The sequence below is a fragment of the Taudactylus pleione genome, unplaced genomic scaffold (assembly GCF_031769625.1).
Source record: "Taudactylus pleione unplaced genomic scaffold, aTauple2 ptg000093l, whole genome shotgun sequence".
In the NCBI taxonomy this organism is placed as follows: domain Eukaryota; kingdom Metazoa; phylum Chordata; class Amphibia; order Anura; family Myobatrachidae; genus Taudactylus; species Taudactylus pleione.
Genome location: NW_028284495.1, coordinates 33,080,754 through 33,102,638, shown reverse-complemented (window position 1 = coordinate 33,102,638; position 21,885 = coordinate 33,080,754). Strand labels below are relative to the sequence as shown.

General features: G+C 41.8%; 1 protein-coding gene across 17 annotated transcripts in view; it reads left to right on the top strand.

The window, feature by feature from the left end:
- EPB41L3 (erythrocyte membrane protein band 4.1 like 3) overlaps positions 1-21,885 on the top strand; it is a 311,810-nt gene that overhangs the window by 179,049 nt on the left and 110,876 nt on the right. For all 17 annotated transcript variants that reach the window (XM_088469653.1, XM_088469659.1, XM_088469657.1 and 14 more), the window contains exon 3: positions 16,301-16,498. In XM_088469653.1, the coding sequence (XP_088325779.1) occupies positions 16,445-16,498 (54 nt within the window). In that variant the 5' untranslated portion in view covers positions 16,301-16,444. The remainder of the gene's footprint in view (positions 1-16,300; positions 16,499-21,885) is intronic.

The following is a 21,885-nucleotide window of genomic DNA, read 5'->3' as shown; positions in this document are numbered from 1 at the left end:
TGAAGTAAAATATATATGGTTCTTTACCTGGAACTCCGATATTCTCCTAGCCATTGTTATGGCTACTAGTAGGAAGTGCCAGAAAAAATAGTGGTTGGAAGGATCGCGTCTTCAACACTTGCACAATTGCGGGCAGATCCCATTTATGGAATGAGGCCTAACTGGTGGCCTCAACTTTATTACTGTTTATACAAATTGCAAAATCAATGTATTGTCTGCCTATTGTATGTCTGCAAGCATGTAGCTGGCTGATATTTGTACTTCGGATAATTCAGTCTGAGGCTCTTAGAATTCCAGAATGTGATACTGCTAATGGGTCAAATGTAGACTCGAGAGATGCCAAGAAGAATATAATCCAATTCTGTGGTATGCAATATTTGTAGATTAATTGCTTTAATCTATATTACTACCTCCTGTAACCTGAGTCTTGCATCCTCTACTCCCTATCAATTTACAATGCTTATATCAGGATAAAGGAAGTGCTGAAGAAGACTCTTGAAAAGTCCTATAATCCACATTGCTTCGAGAATTAAACAGGAGAACACAGGGCCTGCATGGCCATTAAACTATAATGGCAATTGTCTGTACTGCTTCCAATTTATTTATTTTTCAATTACCTGGAGTAGAATGTGGAATTATTGTTCTGGTATGTATTTTGTAACATGAACCAGAAGCATACACTCCTTTAAATATTATACTGAAAAGTGATTTCAAGGGAGATTTATCAAACTTTCTAAAGAAGACAGGAGGAGATTTTGTCCATAGCAGCCAACCATAGGAGCCACTGCTGCCTTGTTGCCCAAATATAACTTTGCTGCTTGGTGGCACACCAGATAAAAAGTCAGTGAAAAGCTGATCTCATCTCTAGAGATAACGCAGACAATGAGCCCCTCAACTGATATATCCTTTAGTGACCTGACTGTTTTCACTCTTGATTGACGAGCACGTTGTGATCTGTAAAAAGGAAATTGTTACCTCTATTGTTGAATATGTATTCCTGGTAAATGATCTAGACAGGAGAAAGCTGACTCTTCGCTAGCTGAGCCATTGATACATTCTGAGCATCTTCTCCAGCGTTACATCAGAGTATCTTAGTCTAACTCTAGCAAGAGAATGGCGTCTAGATAATGGTGATTTATTACACCTTGTTGATTGATCAGCACTACTGTACTTAAAAGATTCTTCAAGAAAGTAAATGTGGACAGGCCTAATGTTAGCTTCTGGAAATTCAAATAAAAATTGTTCACTGCATGCCTCAGAAATTTCTGATGACTTTTGGCTGCTGCTGCATTGTTGGATAACATACAATCTTTCCGTCCTTATTGCTTCAGTTATGGTTGATAGAGATTCTCTATTCTAAGGTTTTTTTGAACCTCCGTGTTCAGTCTCTTATAACAACCTGAAGCTTCTCTTACCAGAAATATAACAAGCATAGAAGAACATAGAACCCTTGGAACTTTTCTTTGGGTGGAACTATCTATAGTGCCGCCTATTACTCTGTACATTGCTCTTTTACTTGCACTTTGGGAAGGATGTTGGAACAAAAATATTTACACTTGAGGAAACTAATTGCTTTCAGATAACCTGTTGAAATGACAAATGATAGCAATGGTTGGGTAATATTTTCTGAAAACTAAGTTTAAATAACCTTTTTCTAACTTATGCTTATTAAGTGGCTAATTTTTACATGAGGTTTTATAATATAAAGAGTAACACAGTGACATATATCCATTTTGATTTTTGATGCAGTTTTTGGAGCCTGTGTCAGTAAAGTGCAGATAGCAATGGTGATATGTTTTATAGAATACTTCCTTCATTTAATGACATTCTTTAACATGATTTTATTCCATTTCTGCAACCAAGTTTAACAGACTAATCCTCAAAATGTTACTGATAGCAATGAAACAAGCCCTTTTTGCAGGTTGTGTAATTATTTTTTAATAATAAATTAATGATATGGATAAAACAAATTATAGGTGTGAGGGGAGAGAGACTTCCTAAAACAGTGTTTCCCAAACCCAGTCCTCATGGGCCCTTCACTGTCCAGACATTAGGGATATCCCTGCTGAGGCACAGGTGGGTAAATCAAACTGAATGAGGTAATTATTATCCACCTATGCTCATGCATGGATGTCATTAGTTCCTTATGAGGGGAGCGGTATGAATGACCGCCGGAAGACCGGCAGCAGTAAAGATCCCAATAGGTAAGTATACTAACTATACCTAACCCTCTCCCCCTTAGGGGTGCCTTAGGGGTGCCTAATCCCAACCTCCCCATAAATTCCTAGCCCTAATCCCCCCCCTAAGTGCCTAGACCTAACCCTCCCGGGGGGGGGGGGGGGCCTAACCCTAATCTCCCCCTAACCCTCCCTTAGGGGTGCCTAATCCTAACCACCCCCCAAGTGCCTAACCCTAACCCCCCCATAAGTGCCTAAACCTAACACTCCCGGGGGAGTGCCTAACCCTAACCTCCCCCTGGGGGTGCCTAACCCCCCCTTCCCTTAGCATAATCCTCATGGGGTGGTGCCTAACCCTAAGTCCCCCACGGGAGCCCCTAACCTAAAGCGCGGCTGTCCGCGCCCACCGCCCAATTTACCTTCGTTCAGTTTGCCGGGTGTCGGGCTCCTGGCATAGGGATAATGATAGGCGTCAGGATTTCGGCCCCTATCATTAGTCCCCTGTCGGGATTTCACAGTCGGGAAGCCAGCGGTCGGCATTTCGACCGTCGGCTTCCTGACTGCATACCCCTTATGACTGGGCAATGAGGACAGAGTTTGGGAAACACTATCATAAAATTTAAAGATGCAAAGAATATGGATAATGGGCCTGATTCACTACGGATCGTTATTGCGATCGCAGCTGCGACTATGCACGCAGGTCCGCTGCAAAAATGCTAATGAATGCAATTGCAAAGCCGCTGCACAGCCAATATAGAGACGGCCACTACCGCTATCTCACTTCCGTAATACCTTGCAATCCTGCATATACATCAGTACCATTGAGTAACATCAGCCCCTTACGCACAATTACAGCAGGTCTACCCATACTCAGAAATTGCTAACCTCATTGCATGCACTGAGTACTCAACCTGCATAGGGCATCGGAGTGGCTAATATATGCACGCCCAAGTAACAGTTTTCAAACGGACAGGCACGCCTGTGTTTCTCCGACCACTTCCCCGTCACCACCCCCAAACTCTGACCTCCCGTCATTCACTCTGCGATGGCTTCATATCTGCGTAAGTGATCGCAGTGCGATCGCAATGCTAACTCACGCACGCGCACTGCGGTGCATGTGCAGTACTCACCATCGGCCGATCTGCATACGCTGTTGCAATTGTGATCCGTAATGGATCAGGCCCTATATACTCTAAAATTATGGTAAACTAACTCTATATTGATTTTGAAATACCTGGTTTTACCTTAAGGTTATGTGTATAGTAGGGCAAACAAAGAAAATAATGGACATTGTGCTCTACGATTGCACTGAGAAATTATATAGTTATATCTGTTTTTAGTAACCAGTTAGTTACAATACACTGGACATAAAGATTGCACTCTATAGGGGCCTATCCATTAGCAGATCTTTCTGAAAGACAAAAGATTTATCTTTTGAAAATTCCTGGGGCTGCTGTGACAGATATCTGTCATGTACATGACAGATTTTTGCAAACGACGAACGATTTTGCATGACATCATTCTGGGAGTGGATTTTTCTTAATGTTTTTATTAATTGTCATTAAAAAATCGTTTGTCGGTCACCGCAACGGATATTTCTAATATCTGTCAGTGATAAACGACAATTGACCAACATGTTGGAGAGACAAAAGACCCAATTTATCGGCCACGGGAGTGCGCATTTTTATCGTTCAGAGCCTATACATTAGCAGATAAATTGAACGACTGAACGATAAATCGTTCACCGTTCAAATGTATCTGCTAATGGATAGGCCCCTTAAGGCTGCAGGCATTGTTGGGCTACATAACAGAGACTATATTGTATTATTATTATTATTATTATTCATTTAGGGCTCCACAAGGGATCCGCAGTGTTTTACAAAATGCTTATTAAGATGTTGTGCAAACATAAGAAGAAATAAAGTGCAAAAATATTTCTAGTTCAAGGCAATGCAAAACATAGGTGGCTACAAGACATGTAAACATTACTGCATATGCAGTCATCATACCCACAAGCAGCGCCAGGTGAACCCAAGGTTCCGTAATGTAGTTGGCAAAGGAGAGGAGATAATGGTATAAGTGAGAAAGGGGAGAGCTCATTAGGAAAGAGGGCCTTGCTCGTGATAGTTTACAATCGATAAGGGAGGGACAGACAGACACGAGTGACATAGAGGTGAGAGATGGTGTGAAGGAGCATAAAGGGTTGGGTTAGAATGAGGGCTGGTAGGATTTAATAAAGAAATAGTTTTCAGAGCCAGTTTGAAGCATGTAGAAAAAGAGGCGGCGAGGCTGATAGGGGGAGAGAGAGTTACAGTGGTGGGAAGAAGCACAAACAAAATCATGAAAGTGGGAAGAGGTAATCGGTTGGCTAGAGAGGCAACAGTCATTGTCAGAATGAAGTGGGAGTGCGGGAGTATGGAGGGAGATGGGTCAGAGATGTAGTTGGTAGCGGATTGGGTGAGAGCATTATAGAGGTCAGTGAGCAGTTTAAATGGGGTTCAGTAGGAAATGACTAGCTAGTGTGGGGACTGGCGCAGAAAGAGGCAGTTTGACTGGAGAGAAAGATGAGCTGAGCAGCAGCATCGATGATGGATTGGAGTGAGGAGAGGCAGAGTATGAAAGCAAGATAAGAGTAGGTTACCATAATCTAAACAGTGGGATAGAACAGATGGTGATATTGTCCATATATTGTGAGATGAAGGAATGTGAGGGAACTCAGGAGGATGGATAGATGATGAGCTCTTAGATATGTTTAAAAAAGAGTGATGAGAGAAGGGATAGGTCAGGATAGGGAGAGGTAGATTTGATTATCATCAGCATAGAGATGATATTCAAGGCAAAAATAGTTTATGGCCTCATCCAGATAAAAAGCTTAAAAGAAATGTCTCAAAAACAGAACTCTGAGGTGCCAGGAGAGGTGGAGGCAAAAAGAGTTATGGCCTCATACAGAGTTAAAACATAAAAGAAGTGGCTCTCAAAAACAGAACCTTGAGCGACACAAAGTGGAGACAGAGAAAGAGTGGACAGTCAGGAGGACATCCAGGACAGGGCAATGCCATGACAAAAGCCACACTGAAATTGGTCAAGCAGAGAGTGATATGAAAGAAAGGTGGGAAGGTAACTGTAGACAATCTGCTCAAGAAGCTTGGAGACAAAAGGAAGGAGATAGATGGGGCACTTATTAGCAAGAGCGTCAGGGTCAAGGGAGGGTTTTTAAGAATGGCAGTGACATGGACATGCTTGAATGCAAAGGGAGCGGAACCTGATGAGAGAGAAGGGTTGAAGAGGTGGGCAAGATGGGAGCAGGCAGTGAGTGAGAGGAAGCAGAAGAGGCGAGTGTATCTGTTCAAGGGGGAAGGTGGAGGGGGGACCAGATGAGGACCATAACTTTGTATGCAAATGAAAGATTTCATATTATGGGTTGAGAGATAGTTAAAATGATTCAAGGGTAGTAAAGGGAGTATTTACAGAGGCATTTATTTGCTTCTCAAAAGGACCTGCTATGTTTCCTTAGCAGTACCCCACAATGCAACTCCAGACCTCCACATAAAAATAAACCCGTGATCAAAGTATTAAATAGTATTCTATTTTCTTCACAAAATTATACAATTTATCTACTTTTATTTATTTATAGAGACACTGGTCACAGCTCATTTGCTTCTCAGAAGAGGCTCTTGATAATTTTCAGGCCCAGGTGTCCGTGTATGAATTAACATGTACACATACAGTTATAATGACAGTGCATATATCCCCTGACTGCTATGATTTATTTAAGACATAAATGAGGACCCACAGAAAAGTAGCACAGTGTTTTTCCTGGACAGTTCGCGGGCGGGCACTTATATATGCACAAAGTGAACATTATTATTATTGTTTTTGATTTGTAATGCGTCAGAATGCTCATCAGAGCCAGATAGTGGAGAAAACAGATCATACATCAAACAGGGACATACAAGGTAGATAAGATAAATGCAGATGTGAAAACAGATGGTAGGGAGGGTTCTGCTCATGAGAGAGATTACATTCCGGTGGATTAAATGAATAATTAATAAATCCATAAAGCATTAATAAGAAAATTAATAAATAGGCATATTTGCACAAAATGAACTATGCCAAGGGAACATATATTTTCTGGTTTAGAAATGACCTACATTGCATTTGTAAATATGTCCGTTTTAGAAGTTTCCTACACGAATAATTATACTTTCTATAATATAATATCAGTAACGAGTTGATTTAGTTTTTTTGTCGGTGATTCTGTTCCCTTAAACAGCAGCTAGGTCTCTGCTAACCATTAAATATAATAAAATATAAATAAATATGTTTCAGCCACACCCCTAGGGGTATATGGTTTTTAGACAACCAATCAGATTATACTTAACATTTTACTAGCACCTTCTAGAAGATAACAGCTAGAATCGAAGTGGTTGCTACGGGCAACATCTCCACTTCTAATAACTCTCACTTTCGTACATTTACCCCCAGGGGTAACATTTAATTTTGCATCTTCAGTGATTTGGCATTTCGAATGGTGATTTCGAATGTAAAATCGAATTTAAAACCGAATTTTACTCAAATCGAACATCAGAAAGACCAGCACACAAATACCTTATTTACTATAATTCGATTTGAAATTGAACAGTAAATCGAACAACAAATCGAACTTCAAATCGCAAAATGAATAGACCTGCTTCATGATTTCGATTTGAGCGTGAGCAGGTCAGATTGACACAGATACATGCATACATCAGTGAGATGCATGCATGTATCTTACTGTAAAAAGCTAAGAAATACTTAAAGTTAGAAAAAAAATTATGTGGGCCCCCCCCTAAAACAGAACCAGCCCCGGACTTTTCATAGCCACTCCTGGGGCGGGATGCAGTAATACTTACTGCCGGACATAGCAATTGTACAGGTCGCATATGCACTAACATATGCGATCTGTACAGCAAAGGACAACTCTTCCAATAAGAGCTGTCCTTTGCGATCTCTCCTGCACAGTGGACTTCCGGGTTTATGACCCGGGAGTCCATCTGCGCATGTGCAGAGTGACGCGGCGGCCGCGGGGCATGCTGGGAGGGATCCAATCGGATCCCTCATAGCAGCGCGATGCGGTAGAAGCCCATAGGCTTCTATAGGGTAACGCCAGCAATAGCTGGCGTTACCCTCCGCAACGCAGCCCGGCGGACAGGACAATGATGCATGCGGAAAATGCGGTAAACGGGGATTTTACCGCATTTTTCGGTTACTGCATCCCGCCCCTGGTTGGCTAAGTATAGGGAAAAAAATATGTAGGGTTTCATTGTACTTAATACAACCAGCACTGGGCTCTGGGAACCAGTCCTGGTTCTGGGTTTACAGGGAAAAAATTGCGTAGGGTTCCCCTGTAAGATCCAGAACCGGCACCGGACCTTTTCTAGCAGGGGGACTGATGCACAGCCAGAGGAGCCCTATCACCGGGCCCCCCAGCTGCAGCATCAGCCCTGACCACTAGTCAGCCCCCCCAATAAAGGGGTCCCCCTCTCCAGGGCACCCCTAGCCTAGGCTGATAGCCCGGGGCTTTCCCTGCCACCCCTGGGCGGTGGGTGGCGGGTTGATAGTGTAGATGTGTTGTAAAAAATAGACTGTATAAACATTGTCTTTACAGTAGAACTGCAGGTCCCAGCAAGCCTCCCCTGCATGCTGGTACTTGGGGAACCACAAGTACCAGCATGCGGGGCATTAAGGCCCGCTGGTACCTGTAGTTCACCTGTAAAGAAATGTTTAAAAAAACACAAGACACTCACACCGTGACAGTAAAGTTTTAATCCATACATACACAATCACACATACTCACCTACATTACCTGGACTGGATCACTTGTCCTTGTAGGCATCCAAGGTTTTCTTAAAATAAAAAAAATAAAAACGTGATCCACGCAACTGATAACAACCAGGATGGTTGTCATCTCCCGAATGAAGAGCTCCAGAGATGGCTCTAGCCTTTGTAGAGCCGACTCTGAGCGTTCATTGGCTGAGATAGGTCAGCCTCCGCCTCTCTCAGCCAATGAATGGCTCCTCCATTGAAGTCAATGATGGGAACCGCAAACTAAACTTTAGTTACCCTGCGGCTCTCCATTGACTTCAATGGAGGAGCCGTTAATTGGCTGAGAGAGGCGGGGGCTCAGATACGGCTCTACAAAGGTTAGAGCTGCGTCTGAGCGCTTCATTTGGGAGATGAGAACGGTGTGTTTGTCCTTTTTTTTAATATTGCTTTTGCAGTGGAACTACAGGTACCAACAGGACCATAATGCCCCACATGCTGGTACTTGTGGTTCTCCAAGTACCAGCATGTGGGGGAGGTTAGCTGGACCTGCAGTTCCACAGCAAAAGACACTCTATAAAATGCACTACATTTACACCATCGACCTGCCACCCACCGCCCAGGGGTGGCGGGTATAGCCCCGGGCTATAAGCCTATTATAGGAGTGCCCTGGAGAGGGGGACCCCTTTATTGGGGGGTCCCCAACTCCCCAGGAATCCCTAGGCTGACTAGCGGTCAGGGCTGATGCTGCGACTGGGGGGCCCGGTGATAGGCCACCCCTGGCTGTGGCATCAGTCCCCTGCTAGAAAAGGTCCGGTGCTGGTTTTGGATTTTACAGGGGAAACCTACGCTATTTTTTCCCTGTAAATCCAGAACCGGGAATGGTTCCCAGAGCCCAGTGTTGGATGTATTAAGTACAGTGGAACCCTACATATTTTTTTCTCTGTACTTAAACAACCAGGACTGGCTATGAAAAGTCTGCAGCTGGTTCTTGTTGTTTTTTTTTTTTTGGGGGGGGGGGGCCACGTAATATTTTTCTAAATTTAGCTATTTATAAGCTTGCTACAGTAAGATTCATGCATGCATCTCACTGATGTATGCATGTATCTGTGTGCAAACGAACTGTTCATGCTGAAAGTTTAATGCATGAAGCAGTTCGATTCAGTCGGGGATTCGCACTTCGTTTTGAAGTGGGATTTGCTGCACGATTTGTACATGAACATGCCACCTCGAATAGCAAATCACTGTTCCAAACTGTACCAAATCGAATTCGATTTGAGAAATGCTTCTCAAATCGAATGTTAGTAAATGAGGGATTTGAAGAGAGATTTGAACTTTCTATTTGAGTCGGTTTGAGGTGAGCCAAATCGAACTAAAAAACGAAAGTCAAATCGAATGTTAGTAAATTTACCCCCTAGTGTTATGATTATTATTCTAGGAATCTGCAAAATTGGTGATTGTGATTTTGGGAAGTGATTTATTTTCTTATTATTCTTTTCATGAAAGGTTTAACGTTTTCTGTTAAATAAAAATTACCAAAATGAGACGTCCACAGTTGTAGGCTTAGATCTAAATCTTATCCAGGTTTGCTACGAAAATGTTTGGATTTAAGTTTGGTTGCTGAATGCCAGATTGTAACAGCCGCTCTTGAACTTAAAATATCCACTTCTGCTTTTCCTGCAATGTCATAAAGTCATTGTGGATTACTTTACATGTGATGTAATTTGATTACATTTTTGGGCCAGCTTGCAGATGTACACTTTGACAGGCTCTTGGGAGAGCAGAGTTACACTGGAGTTATTTTGGAATACAAATGCATTAATCATGATTGCAGTGATGAAACTGTCCAAGTGTGGTGAACCTTAAGATGAAGGATAATGCAGATTGTACTATAGCCGACTATGTTATTGTGAAACGGGTAATTTTCTAGTAATACGGTATACTACTAGATCTTTTTTTCTTTCAATCACAGAACTATTATATAATATGGTCCCAAACTAAATTAGTCATGGACCCTCAAGATTTGGCACCAAATGCTGCTGCATTATATAGCTCAAAGGGTCCACTCAATTTTTGTTTATTTAAATCTTAATTCCGCAGTTGACTATTTGCAAATTAATATGTATATTTGCGTTAGTAGAAAACAAGATCTAGGACCAAATGTAATAGGATGAGAGTTTAGAAAATGTGAGAGTTTAGCAGTAAACATTTGTCGAGTTTTATCTTCAAAATGGAAAAACATCTGTCAATTTTACCTATCGAATCCTTAATTAAAAGGTAATATATTTGGTTATTTATTATTTCAAATGCTATAGTTCAAATAAAGTAGGATTAAGTTGGATTGCCTTCATTTTAAATAGATTTTAAATAGATATTTTAAGTTTTTAGGGACGTTTCTCTATGTGATTGCAAATTGTACAAAGATGTGAATGATTAGCGGACAGGAATCAGGTATAGAAAGACCATTTGGGAACATACACACATATGCTCATGAGGAAGCTGCACTTCAAATACTTCCAGTGAAACGCGTTGAGTGCAGTACCTGATTGCATTCTGGACACACCATATTGATTTATACTTGGTTTTTCACCTTGACTCTGGACTGAATTATACCAGTGATTGCAGAGGCTAACAAACATCCGGAGGACCCATTTCAGCCTACACTATTGCGGTAATCCTGCTAAGGACTGAATGAACCTTTTGGCACTCCAGAACCGGTAATATTGTGCTGCATATGAGTCTAAACTAATACCAAGGATACAAATTGAACATTTTCTGAGACTGGAAAGTTTCCTATATGGTTGTCCTAAGCGATCTTATTCTATACCCAGTGGTCTAATTATTATCATTATTTTATATTTCTTGTCCTTTATATGATATATGTTTTTTATTGTAATAAATTTGTATGCATTTACTGAGAAACCGCCCATCTTAATTATTATTATTATTATTATTATTATTATTATTATTATTATTATTATTAATAATCCCTTAAAATAATATCATTATAGCGCTGGTATCCTATTTCTGTATTATATATTCCTTATTGGGGCTGACACCCCCTTTCACCAGCTGCTCTCATACAGCGCTTTGGCTCCCTCTTTTTTCTAACACACAAGGTAGTAAGATCACAAAATACGTGCTATAGCGGGTATTTGCACGCTACAGGCATTAAGGGACCCAGTTTTTAAAAGTACCCGTGTCCTGCAGGACGCTCTGTGTGCGTGCCGCAGCTGCTGGCCCAGTGACTTCCATCAGTGTCTCCCAGCCAATGGCCACGGGCGGCAGGGTCTCCCGGGCCCCATCCTCTTCATGTTAGACCCCCGACCGGAGCCACAATGTCTGACCAGAGCAACACGGATTATAGCAGGATCGTCTGCAAGGCCACCAACCACGAGATTGCCCCAAGAAAAAGCAACTGGACTGTGAGTAGCCGCCCTCCAGGGCCACATCCTGTGTTAATTGGTGCCCACTGTCTTACCTGGGGCTGCCAGTGTGAGGTGGGGCAGTTCTTTGATGTGTAGTGCCAAAGTGGTAGTGTTGCTTTACTGTGTGGTACATGGGGGTACCAGGGCGAGCTGAGGCCTCTTATGTTGCACCAAGTGTTCTCCATTGTGCTTTGGGACCCTAATTTCCCAGTGTGTGGTGGGACCCTGCTCTGTTGTGCCCATGTGTGGTTAGACCCTTTTGTGCAATGCCAGGGTGGTGCTATTGTGTAGTGAGACCCTTCTGTGTGGTGCCAGGCTGCCAATATGTGATGGGAGCCTTCTGTGCAGTGCCAGGGTACTGTCAGTGTATGGTGAGAGCCTTCTGTGCAGTGCCAGGGTGCTGCCAGTGTATAGTGAGAGCCTTCTGTGCAGTGCCAGGGTGCTGCCTGTGTGTGGTGGGACCCTTTTGTGCAATGCCACGGTGGTGCTATTGTGTAGTGGGACCCTTCTGTGTGGTGCCAGAGTCCTGCCAGTATGTGATGGGCACCTTCTGTGCAGTGTCGGGGCGCTGCCAATGTATGGTGAGAGCCTTCTGTGCAGTGCCAGGGTGCTGCCAGTGTATGGTGAGAGCCTTCTGTGCAGTGCCAGGGTACTGCCAGTGTGATGGGACCCTTCTGTGCAATACCAGTAAAAGCCCTTAACCACCTCCTTGCCCCCCAGTACGGCGCCAGCTGCTATCTACCCTTGCCCCCTCCCTACTCCCCGGGACTCACAATTTTTTTCACTCAGCGCGATCACCGAAGATGTATGTGGACACATCTTTATGTGTTGCTGCTATAATTTCCGTTTTCCATTCCCCTACACCTATAACTAACTAAATCTGCAGTCTTTCATAACGTTCTACATGGAAATGTTGTAGATGACAGTGGTTGGACAAGATTTATCAGACATCTAATTACTCCATTTAACAACCTTTTAATGCTACAGATGTGTCTTCATACACCTAGCATCTATAAGCTATACAATGCGAGACGCCCAGTGCGACTGAGACACTCTGAGAGGAGTGGCGTACAGTTGTTCTCTCTAAATTTTGCATCTTGTTCGCAATGCAGAAGCGGCGAAACATCAACTCAAAGTATATTAGAGATGCTGGGCTGCAACTTTACATGCATAGTAATAAGTTTTAAACACATACAAAGTCTCAGATGAAGCGCAACAGAAATACCTCATTGGTCGTGCCCAGCATCCTCAGTGATGCTGGGCATCCTCAGTGATGCTGGGCTGCCACCGGAAGCTGGTGCCTGTACTGTCGACTTCTCTGTGACAGGAGCTGAGTGTTGCAGGAGAATGTCACACTGTAGCACCCGTCTTCTGTCACCGAGGAGGAGCCGGAATTTGATGTCACTCCCTCTGAAGATGACAGCCTGTCCAGTCTGCACCCCCATTGCGTGCCACAAGTAGAATCCATTCCAATATTTTGATTTTATTAATCTAATATACAATAAATCTATCATATGTCATCACAGGTAGGTTGCATTGGGTTGCAGCATGCATTTGCTGTATATATCATGCTGTAAGATGAACATATTGATGATGACTAAAGGCTCGTCCAGTTGAGCAGTCTTTTAGATGCACACCAAGTGGTATGCAAGAACTCTGTAAGGAATTAAGGTAAGTAAGCAAACAATTGACTTATATGCTTATTTGCATTCACTGTCTACATTACCAATACAATACGTAGCACAGATCTGAACAAAATACATGATTAATTTCTCTGTCCTACTCACTTGTTCCTACTGTTCAAGTAGTTTTTATTTTCGAATCTAACAAGAAAATGTTGTAATCTTAATGTCCTGAAACATGTCTGTCATGTGTTCCACATACACACAAAAGTTTGGTCTTTTTACAGAAATATTACAATTCCATTCTCTAAGATGAGAAACAATGCTTCATCCTGAGCACATTAATAGTGATTGCTTTGGAGCACAATTTGAAATGAGAAAAATGCTCTTATGTCATTTACTCAAAGTCTACGGTATTTAATGACTTTCCAAATTTAATTACCAACACCTGCTAGAGAAAAATATTACAGATCATCAGGCTAAGGCCATGAATGATTTCTGAGCAAGCTAATTAAACCTTTCTGAGCGAAAAAGTCTTCTGTAACAAAATATAACACTTGTCTCACATGTTTTGTAAGTCCCCCCCCCTCCCCAGCAGGAACGAACATCTTTTCGGGAGATATGACAGGTACAAAACCTACTCATTTGAATTTGGATATCATAAAAGAGCTGGATAATTGTAAATACATGCTCAGCTTCTAGTCGTTCATTGTCAGAGAATATTTTGGAAGAAGAATTATGAGACAGGTATCTGGGGAAGGTGTAAAGACTCGCAAATGTCTTTGAGGGTTTTTTGGACACAAATGAAAAACAGGTGTTTGAAAATCTAGATTTTCACCATAACGTTACATGGAAATACCTGTGACACGTGATAATGAGATAAAGTCCCTGGGAAGCGTTCTACCAGTTGTCCACTGCTGATGCTGGGATGTAAATGCAGTCAGTAGTAATTTATCCTGAATTACATATTACCTGAACTGTCACCATTTTATATGAACACTTACACACTATGTTCAAATGCAATGTTGTGACATGTGTCAGTAAAACATTGCACATTTTCTGTCAGAAGCATTTCAGTAATTCCTTAAGAGATCTGCAGACACAATTATGTTAGAAAAATAATATCCCCCAATTGGCAAGGCTATTTGCAAATGGTTGTTATTACCTCAGGTGTCTGGTACAAAATAAGCGTTCATTGAGCTGTTTTAACCTTATCTACTTGTGAGTTGGTAACTTCAGCACACACGTGTTGTAACACATTATATGCATTCTAATCCAGGCTTTCACTTTCCATTCTTTTACGATGATTGACTTAGTGCTGCAGAGAACCAGATTAGTTTAACTATTGTTTTTCAGCTATAAGTTAGCTTTGCAAATCTTGAGTAATTGGTAGATGTGAATTAGGAAATGGGCGGCCAATATTTTTTTTTACTATTGCCATTGTTCATATGGGATGTATTTGGCATCCCGACGTACAGAATGCCGGCGCTCACAATACCGGTGCAAGAATCTGGACAGGGGTCAGAATCCCGGCAGCTTCCATCCTGATGGTAAGTGTTAGGGTTAGGCACTAGGGGAAGAGTTAGGGTTAGGCTGTGGAAGGAGAGGGTTAGGCTGCAGGGGGGGAGGGTTAGGTTTAGGCTGCAGGGGGGGGTTTAGGGTTAGGCTGCGGGTGGGGAGGGTTAAGGTTAGGCTGCAGGAAAGGTGGGGTAGAGTTAGGGGATGGGTTAAATTACTTACCAACAGGGATTTCAGCCATCGAGGTTCCGGCACGGGGTTCCGACCGCCGGCTTTGTGTGCGTCAGGATCGCATAGCCAACCTGTACATATCTATATATATTTTTTTTATCATTCTTAGATACAATAAGTTTATAACAAGTAAAAATATGAAAAAAAAAGTTTCTTTGCTAAAGCCACTCATACAATTCTGTTGCATATGATAAATTAGGTAAATATTGTCAATACTGTGGGGTTTCTGGTCACAAAGTGCTTGACAGAGTTCAATTTCATGCAGGTAAGAGAGTGGCATCTGCAGGGTAGTGGTATGGTTGACCGAGCACTCAGGAATGTATCATCTCTGACAGGAAGACGAGTTATTCCAAAGAAGATGGAGTTGGTAGTGCTGAGAGGACAAGAGCTAGGGAAGAGAATTTAATGTGGCTGTGTTATCACTTTGTTGTGCTCTCAAAGATTTAACGTATTTCCCATATTAGTCATGTAATTAGTTTAATTAATACTTGTTTAAGCGTTTTAGACTCTAAAATTTCAGGGAGACCGCACAGCCTTCCCAAAGAGCAGGTTGTCCTCACACATCTTGCCCACTTCTTAGTGAAATTGGCAGGACAGGGACCGTTATGAAGTCATTATCGGCTCAGTTTGAGGCATTGGAATGTGAGGGGCAGGTAAATATAGTAGGCAAATATGCATTAAAGAATATGCAGAAAAAAGTGGAAGCGCAATTAAGCTCTGTGACAATTTAACTTCAATTAATGTGCAGCAACTTATTTAAAACAATTCAATAGGGATTATACATTAAAAACAGCCAATATGAAAAATATACATGTATTAATATATTATTTATTAGAATTTAATGCATATGATGCAGTAATGAATAAAATAACAATAATAACAATAACACTCCCCTTTAATATATTAATTAATGTATATTTTTCATATTGGCTGTTTTTCATTTATAATCCCTATTGAATTGTTTTAAATAAGTTGGGGCACATTCATTGAAGTTAAATTGTCACAGAGCTTAATTGCACTTCCACTGTTTTCTGCATATTCTTTGTAACTTTGGAGGGACTGATCACCCCTTATGATGTGGGAGCAGCATTAAGTTTCTGTTACACCAATAGAGCTTGGCGTCTGAATCTATTTTTCTTAAGTATGCTTTAATCTGATTTTTTCCTTTTCTCTCATACAAATGCATCTTTGTATCATTTTAGCTGAAAATTTAGTGTTTTGGATGCTTTTGCAGAATGTTATATTGTAAATCTAACTGCCTGAATGAAGCAAAGTGAGGAAGGCTAAAATAAATCTGTGAGATAAAACTACAAAATTGGTCATGTTGGAGCATTTGGGTTTAGCTTTATTTATTACATTGGTAGCTTAGATGTTTTACTTCAGCAGAGAATGCTGCATTGTTTAGTTGTCCTCTGCCTGAAAGGTTAGACGTGGGTGGTGTCTGTGACACCTGCACCAGGATCATGATAACTCCTTCACACAATCTGAGAGAAACCTGATCTAGTCATTTTGTCTTTTACAGAACTCGGACAAAGACTGGGATAAAGAAGCTGCTGCTGCAAAACAACTTGAGTATCAACAACTTGAAGACGACAAAGTTTCTCAAAAATCAGTTTCCAGCAAACTTTCAAAGTCTCCTTTAAAATCTGCCAAAAGACCCCAAAACATGCCGGCTAAAGTCATACTTCTTGATGGCTCTGAATATTCATGTGAAGTAGAGGTAAGAGAACAGTCATTTACATGTATACTACTAGTGTGACACCAATATTAACAGCAAAGTTTTATCGCACTAATTCTGCTCTTGTAAATTGAATGATGTAAAGTGTTAGGGCAGCGCTTTTCCGTATAAAAATTTCTTATTTGATTAAGATTCAGAAAGGCATTCTTTAGTTCATAAGCAATCATCTGTGTGTTCCAGACAACTTTTCTTCCAGGAACTAAAGCTGGGTACACACTTAACGATGTGTACCCAGCACAATGTCGTATGCTGGTGCCGGCATAGGCAAGTGCGTACACATTTCTATGTCGGTAGCGCCGAAACGACAGCGAGGGCCATGCTGATTTTGGCAGCATGGTGCTCATTGACAATATCGCCCGTTGGACCCAGATGTCGGTGACGACGTGTAGGAGCGTGAATCGTCAGCGACATACCGCGTACACACTGCCCAATGTGGACGATATATCGGTCTGATCCGCCGGATTGTATGACATATCTAACGTCTAGTGTGTACCTGGCTTTAGACTAATGGAATAAACAATAGAAAGCAATCCAATCTTGTAAATTAGCAGAGTCCAATACATCTATTTAATGGTGGTAACATGTTATAATCCAGTTGAATAAAATTAATGCAATGCAGTCGACTCGGATCTTGATTGAATTAGGCTACACGCGTACAATAATTATTTGCACACATCTGATTAGATTATCTAATATGATGAGGATGCACTGCAGTGGTGGGGGAAGGGGGCAATCGCCACAAATCCCCCCTTCCCATCCGTAACACCTCCTCTACAACTGTTGGTTCTAGCAGCAGAGCACGGGTGTGCTCCGTGCGGCACATCAGGGCAGGGAGAGAGCAGAGTCTGCTGCTGCTGTGTACTGTTCTGGGGAAGGAGGCTGCTCTTTCCCTGCCTTGATGTGGCGCACACCTGTACACTGCTGCTAGAGATGGGGTGGGCAATAAGCTGCCCCCAAGCGGTTGTAGAACTACACATCCCAGCATGCCCTGCCACAGTTTTGCTATTTGGTCATGCTAAAACTGTTGCAAGGCATGCTGGGGATGTGCAGTTCAACAACAGCTGGAGGGACGCTTTTTGCCCACCCCTGTGCTAGAGTCAACAGCTGTAGACAGGAGGGAAGTGTTACAAGGGGCGGGAGGGGACAGGGTGTGTGTGTGTGTGTGTGTGAAATCGCTTCGATCGCCCACCCCACCCCCACCTCCCTGGATCTGCCAGTGATGCACTGGAAACTGTATGTACAGGTTATCAGAATGTACCAACCCCCTATATCAAATTCAAATGCAACCAAAACTTTGATTGTCTAGGAAGGAGCCACACATTACAATTTAGATCTGCCAGAACAAAAAGACATTTTGCATTTTGTTAGGCTTTAGTAGTACAATTATGATACCTACCCAATTCACACTATTATTATCAGTGCCAGACAGTGGGGAACACAGGGCGTATATAAAACATGTGTCAGACAAGATAGACAAAATAAAAAAAACCTGAGAACAAGGGTAGAGAAGCGCCTATAAAGCCGTTTTAATCCAGTCCTTTTGAATGACAGTATTTCAACAAAAACAGTTGGATTATTAAGGTGGGTACACACATGAAAGATATATCTGCAGATCAAGTGATCTGCAGATATATCTGTAGATGATGGTCGTTCATACACACTGAACAGCCATCTATCCGGCAACCGCGGGTCCCGCTGGCAGGGAGGCGTGGCGGGGCTACCCCCCTCCCCACGGCTGTCTCTCTGGTCTGCAGACATATCTGTCCATCGGTTGTGCAGCACAGCCAATGCGATATGTCTGCGAACGACGCGGTTCACAGACATATAGTGTGTACACACTGGTCGACGGCCAGCAGATATATTGGCCGATCAATTGATCGGCCAATATATTGGCCAATGTGTACCCAGCAATAGTTGAGTTGAACATATTATTGAACTTTTCATTTTGTTTACCAACTCATGTTGATTCATTAACTGTTTGAAAAATAGGTTGATGGGATAGTACTGGCCATTATAGATGTCTGTATATTAGATAGATTGTATGTGTCGTTTGTACTGTACATAACTTTTATACTGAATTATCTGGCAGTCGCTTTGTACAAATAATTGGACTCCATTCTTATGCTATGGGTTGTTCACAGCATTGAGATGACTCAATTATAAGGTCTGAGACTGCAGCTCAAGTGATTAAGGGGAAATTATCACCTTTATTGCAAGTCATGTTGTTAAATAGAGTATGGTATAAAAATGATGTGACTTGGATAGAATGTAACAGAGAACTGCTTTAGTTATCATTAGGGGTGAGCGGGTTCGGTTCTACTTGGTTCCGTTCGGATTTAAAAAACGAATCTTATTGGCTATCAGCTGTCACGAGTTTTGGATAGCCAATAAGATTCGGTTTTTAAAACCGAACGGAACCGAGTAGAACCGAACCCGCTCACCCCTAGTTATCATGTCTTATTTGTTTCAGAAAAAAGCACATTATCATTGCCACAGGTGTAGACATCAACCTATAGGTGCCGGTATAGAATTATCTGTAAAACTCATTCATAAAATTGTGTATGTATTGTAAATTCAGAAAAGTTAGAAAGGAATTGGGGGTCATCAGTCATTTACAGGTTTGCACAGGTTTACCTTACAATACCAGCATTCCTTAACAATAAATAAATATATTGTTGTGTTTAGGAAATGTAAGAGGAATAAGGTATCAAACCTCAGTTCTGGTCTATTCCCGAGTATAAGTGGGGTCCTTCTTGGGGTATGCGTTCGGCATCCAGGCTGTCTGGTTTCCAATGCTCCGATTACCGGTGCTTAAATCCCTACGCCGGTCAGAAGCCCGGCGCAGTGGGGTTCAGGTTTTCGAACCCCATAGATATTGCATATCAATTTGCCTCTTACAATGATGTGCTCTATAGCTTCAATACATCCCACAACCTACCTGATCAGACCATTAAAGCATTTTTAGAGTTGCTGGATCTGTCTACAATATCCCTGGAGGACGCAAATGCCCTTTGTTTTGAATATACTGCTGACGAGGTTAGTGTTGCCATCAATTCTTTAAACAAAAATAAGGCCCCAGTTGGTTTCACTAACAACTCTTACTGTTTTTCAGGCAGATCTGGTACCCATATTAACTATCTTATACAATACTACCACCCAAGGTAAATTTTCCCCCTTAATATAACGATTCCAAAGCCAGGAAAGGATCTGACGGTCTGTCACAATTATTGTCCTGTAGCCCTCTTTAATACCAACATCAAAATGTTTGCTAGTGTTGGTTTACAGATTAAACCCAATTCTCTCCAGCTAGTTTCTCAGGATTATGTTGGCTTTGTGTTGGGTCGACAAGCCCCTGACAATACTAGGTGGCATCCCATGCCCGCAATCCTGAAGCCTTGCTCCTGCTCTCTCTCAATGCTGAAAAAGCCTTTTACAGACTGCACTATGGGTATATAGCTAAAGTTCTTGTAAGGTTTGGTATTAAATGATTCTTATTAAAGGCAATCTGCACCTTGTATTTAAATTCATCAGCCCGGGATTCAGCAGTGGGTTCCTCTTCTCACTTTTTGCCATAACTAACCAGACCAGGCAGGGGTGCCCTCTATTGCCACTCGTCTTTGCTCTAGCCATGAAGCTAATGCTCAAATCATTTGATCGCAGGGTCTATTATTGGTGACTCACACCATAAAGTACGCTTACTTGCAAATTATTTTTGTTGTTTATCAACCATCCCGAGCCTTTGTAACCAGCTATTCATACTGTTATATTATAAACTAATTTAGTCTAAGTCTGATTTCCTGTCAAAAGATATTGTCCAAGATTCCCTGCAATTTCTTACCTATCTATATAATTGGCAATGTTCTACGCTAAAATACTTGGGTATTCACATTCCTGCAGATTTATCCACTACTACCCCCCTCTCTTAAAACAGTTTATTGCACTTACTAAATCTTGGGTTAAATATGAAATCTTGTGGCTGGGTCATTTATCTGCAGTGAAAATAATGTTCCATCCCAAAATGCTGTATCTTTTTTTCTCCATCCCCTTTACTCCTCCATGCAGCTCCCAAACCAATTTTATGCAATCTCCTCAACCTTTGTTTGGAAGAGAAAGCATCATAGATTATCCAGAATGCTTTTGTTTAGATTCAATATTAAAGGTTTAGGTTAGCTAACCCTAACATGGAAAATTATCAGATGGCATGCCTTTAAAGATTGGTTTGCTGAGTGCACACCACTCAGGAGGTTCGGGAAAGGGAGGTGGTGGCGTGGGGCTAAGCGACGCATGATAGGTGTGGGGATGTGATGGAGGAGGAATTGGCATTGGGGGATACGCCGGTTTGTGATTTGGTGATATGGGACAGGGAAATTGCCTTAGGCGGATGGGGTGGGCTGCGTCCAAGGATATAACCCTACATTAATATCTTCATTTAATTGTCCTTGAAGAGCTAGTACCATAGAGTTATATAACAACCACTTCAAATGCACAACCTGTTTTGGCGGCATGGCGTGCATTTCGTTGGCGATGTTCATACCAAAAACCAAGTTTGCTTCTGAAGAACCTCCTCAGCCTGTTGTAAAAATCGGTCACTCCTAGATGGTCCAGAAGTGGGAGTCTTGGAGGCCACCATCTGCTTCTTTGAGCTAGCTTTTAAAGATTCATGATTTCAGACTCGACCCTTCTGTGAACTCACTGGTCAGAGGATCCACGTCCGAAATGACAAACTGGGAAGGAAAATAAATTTTAGTTCATAATATGAAATTACGTAACAAAAAACAAAAATCCAATATGAAATGTTGAGGAAAGTAAAAGCCTAAACAGTGACAAGAGTGGAGAAGTGAGCCAGTGGAAAATTTGTAAATGTTAATCAGCACCTATTAAATATTTATCAATTGCATTATAGAAAATTAAATGTAATTGCTGGTCAACATGGACACATTAACCACATACACCCTTCTCAAATATTATCTATTTGTCTATAAATTATATTTAAAAAAAATATATAAATATATATATTATATATATATATTTTTTTTTTAAATGGTGTGTTTGCACACCATTCCTGTCCGAGGACCTCTGGCTCCAGCGAACACCGTGACTGCCTCTTTGGCTCTTTTTCCAGTTTTCAAGTTGAGCAGGTCATAGTACCATAACTTCGGCTTCTGGACTTCATCCACCTCTGCTCCCGAATGTTGAGAATCTACATATTTCTTGTTCTCCTTCATGAATACAGTTCTTAAATTCTGGCTCTTCGTCTTGACCCAGGCAATGTCAACATCACTCTCGTGGCTTTACTGTACATAACGAGCTTCTCAAGTGCCTGATTCTATTTGTCTCTATTGGAGTAGTCCTTGCTTTTGACCCTCCTG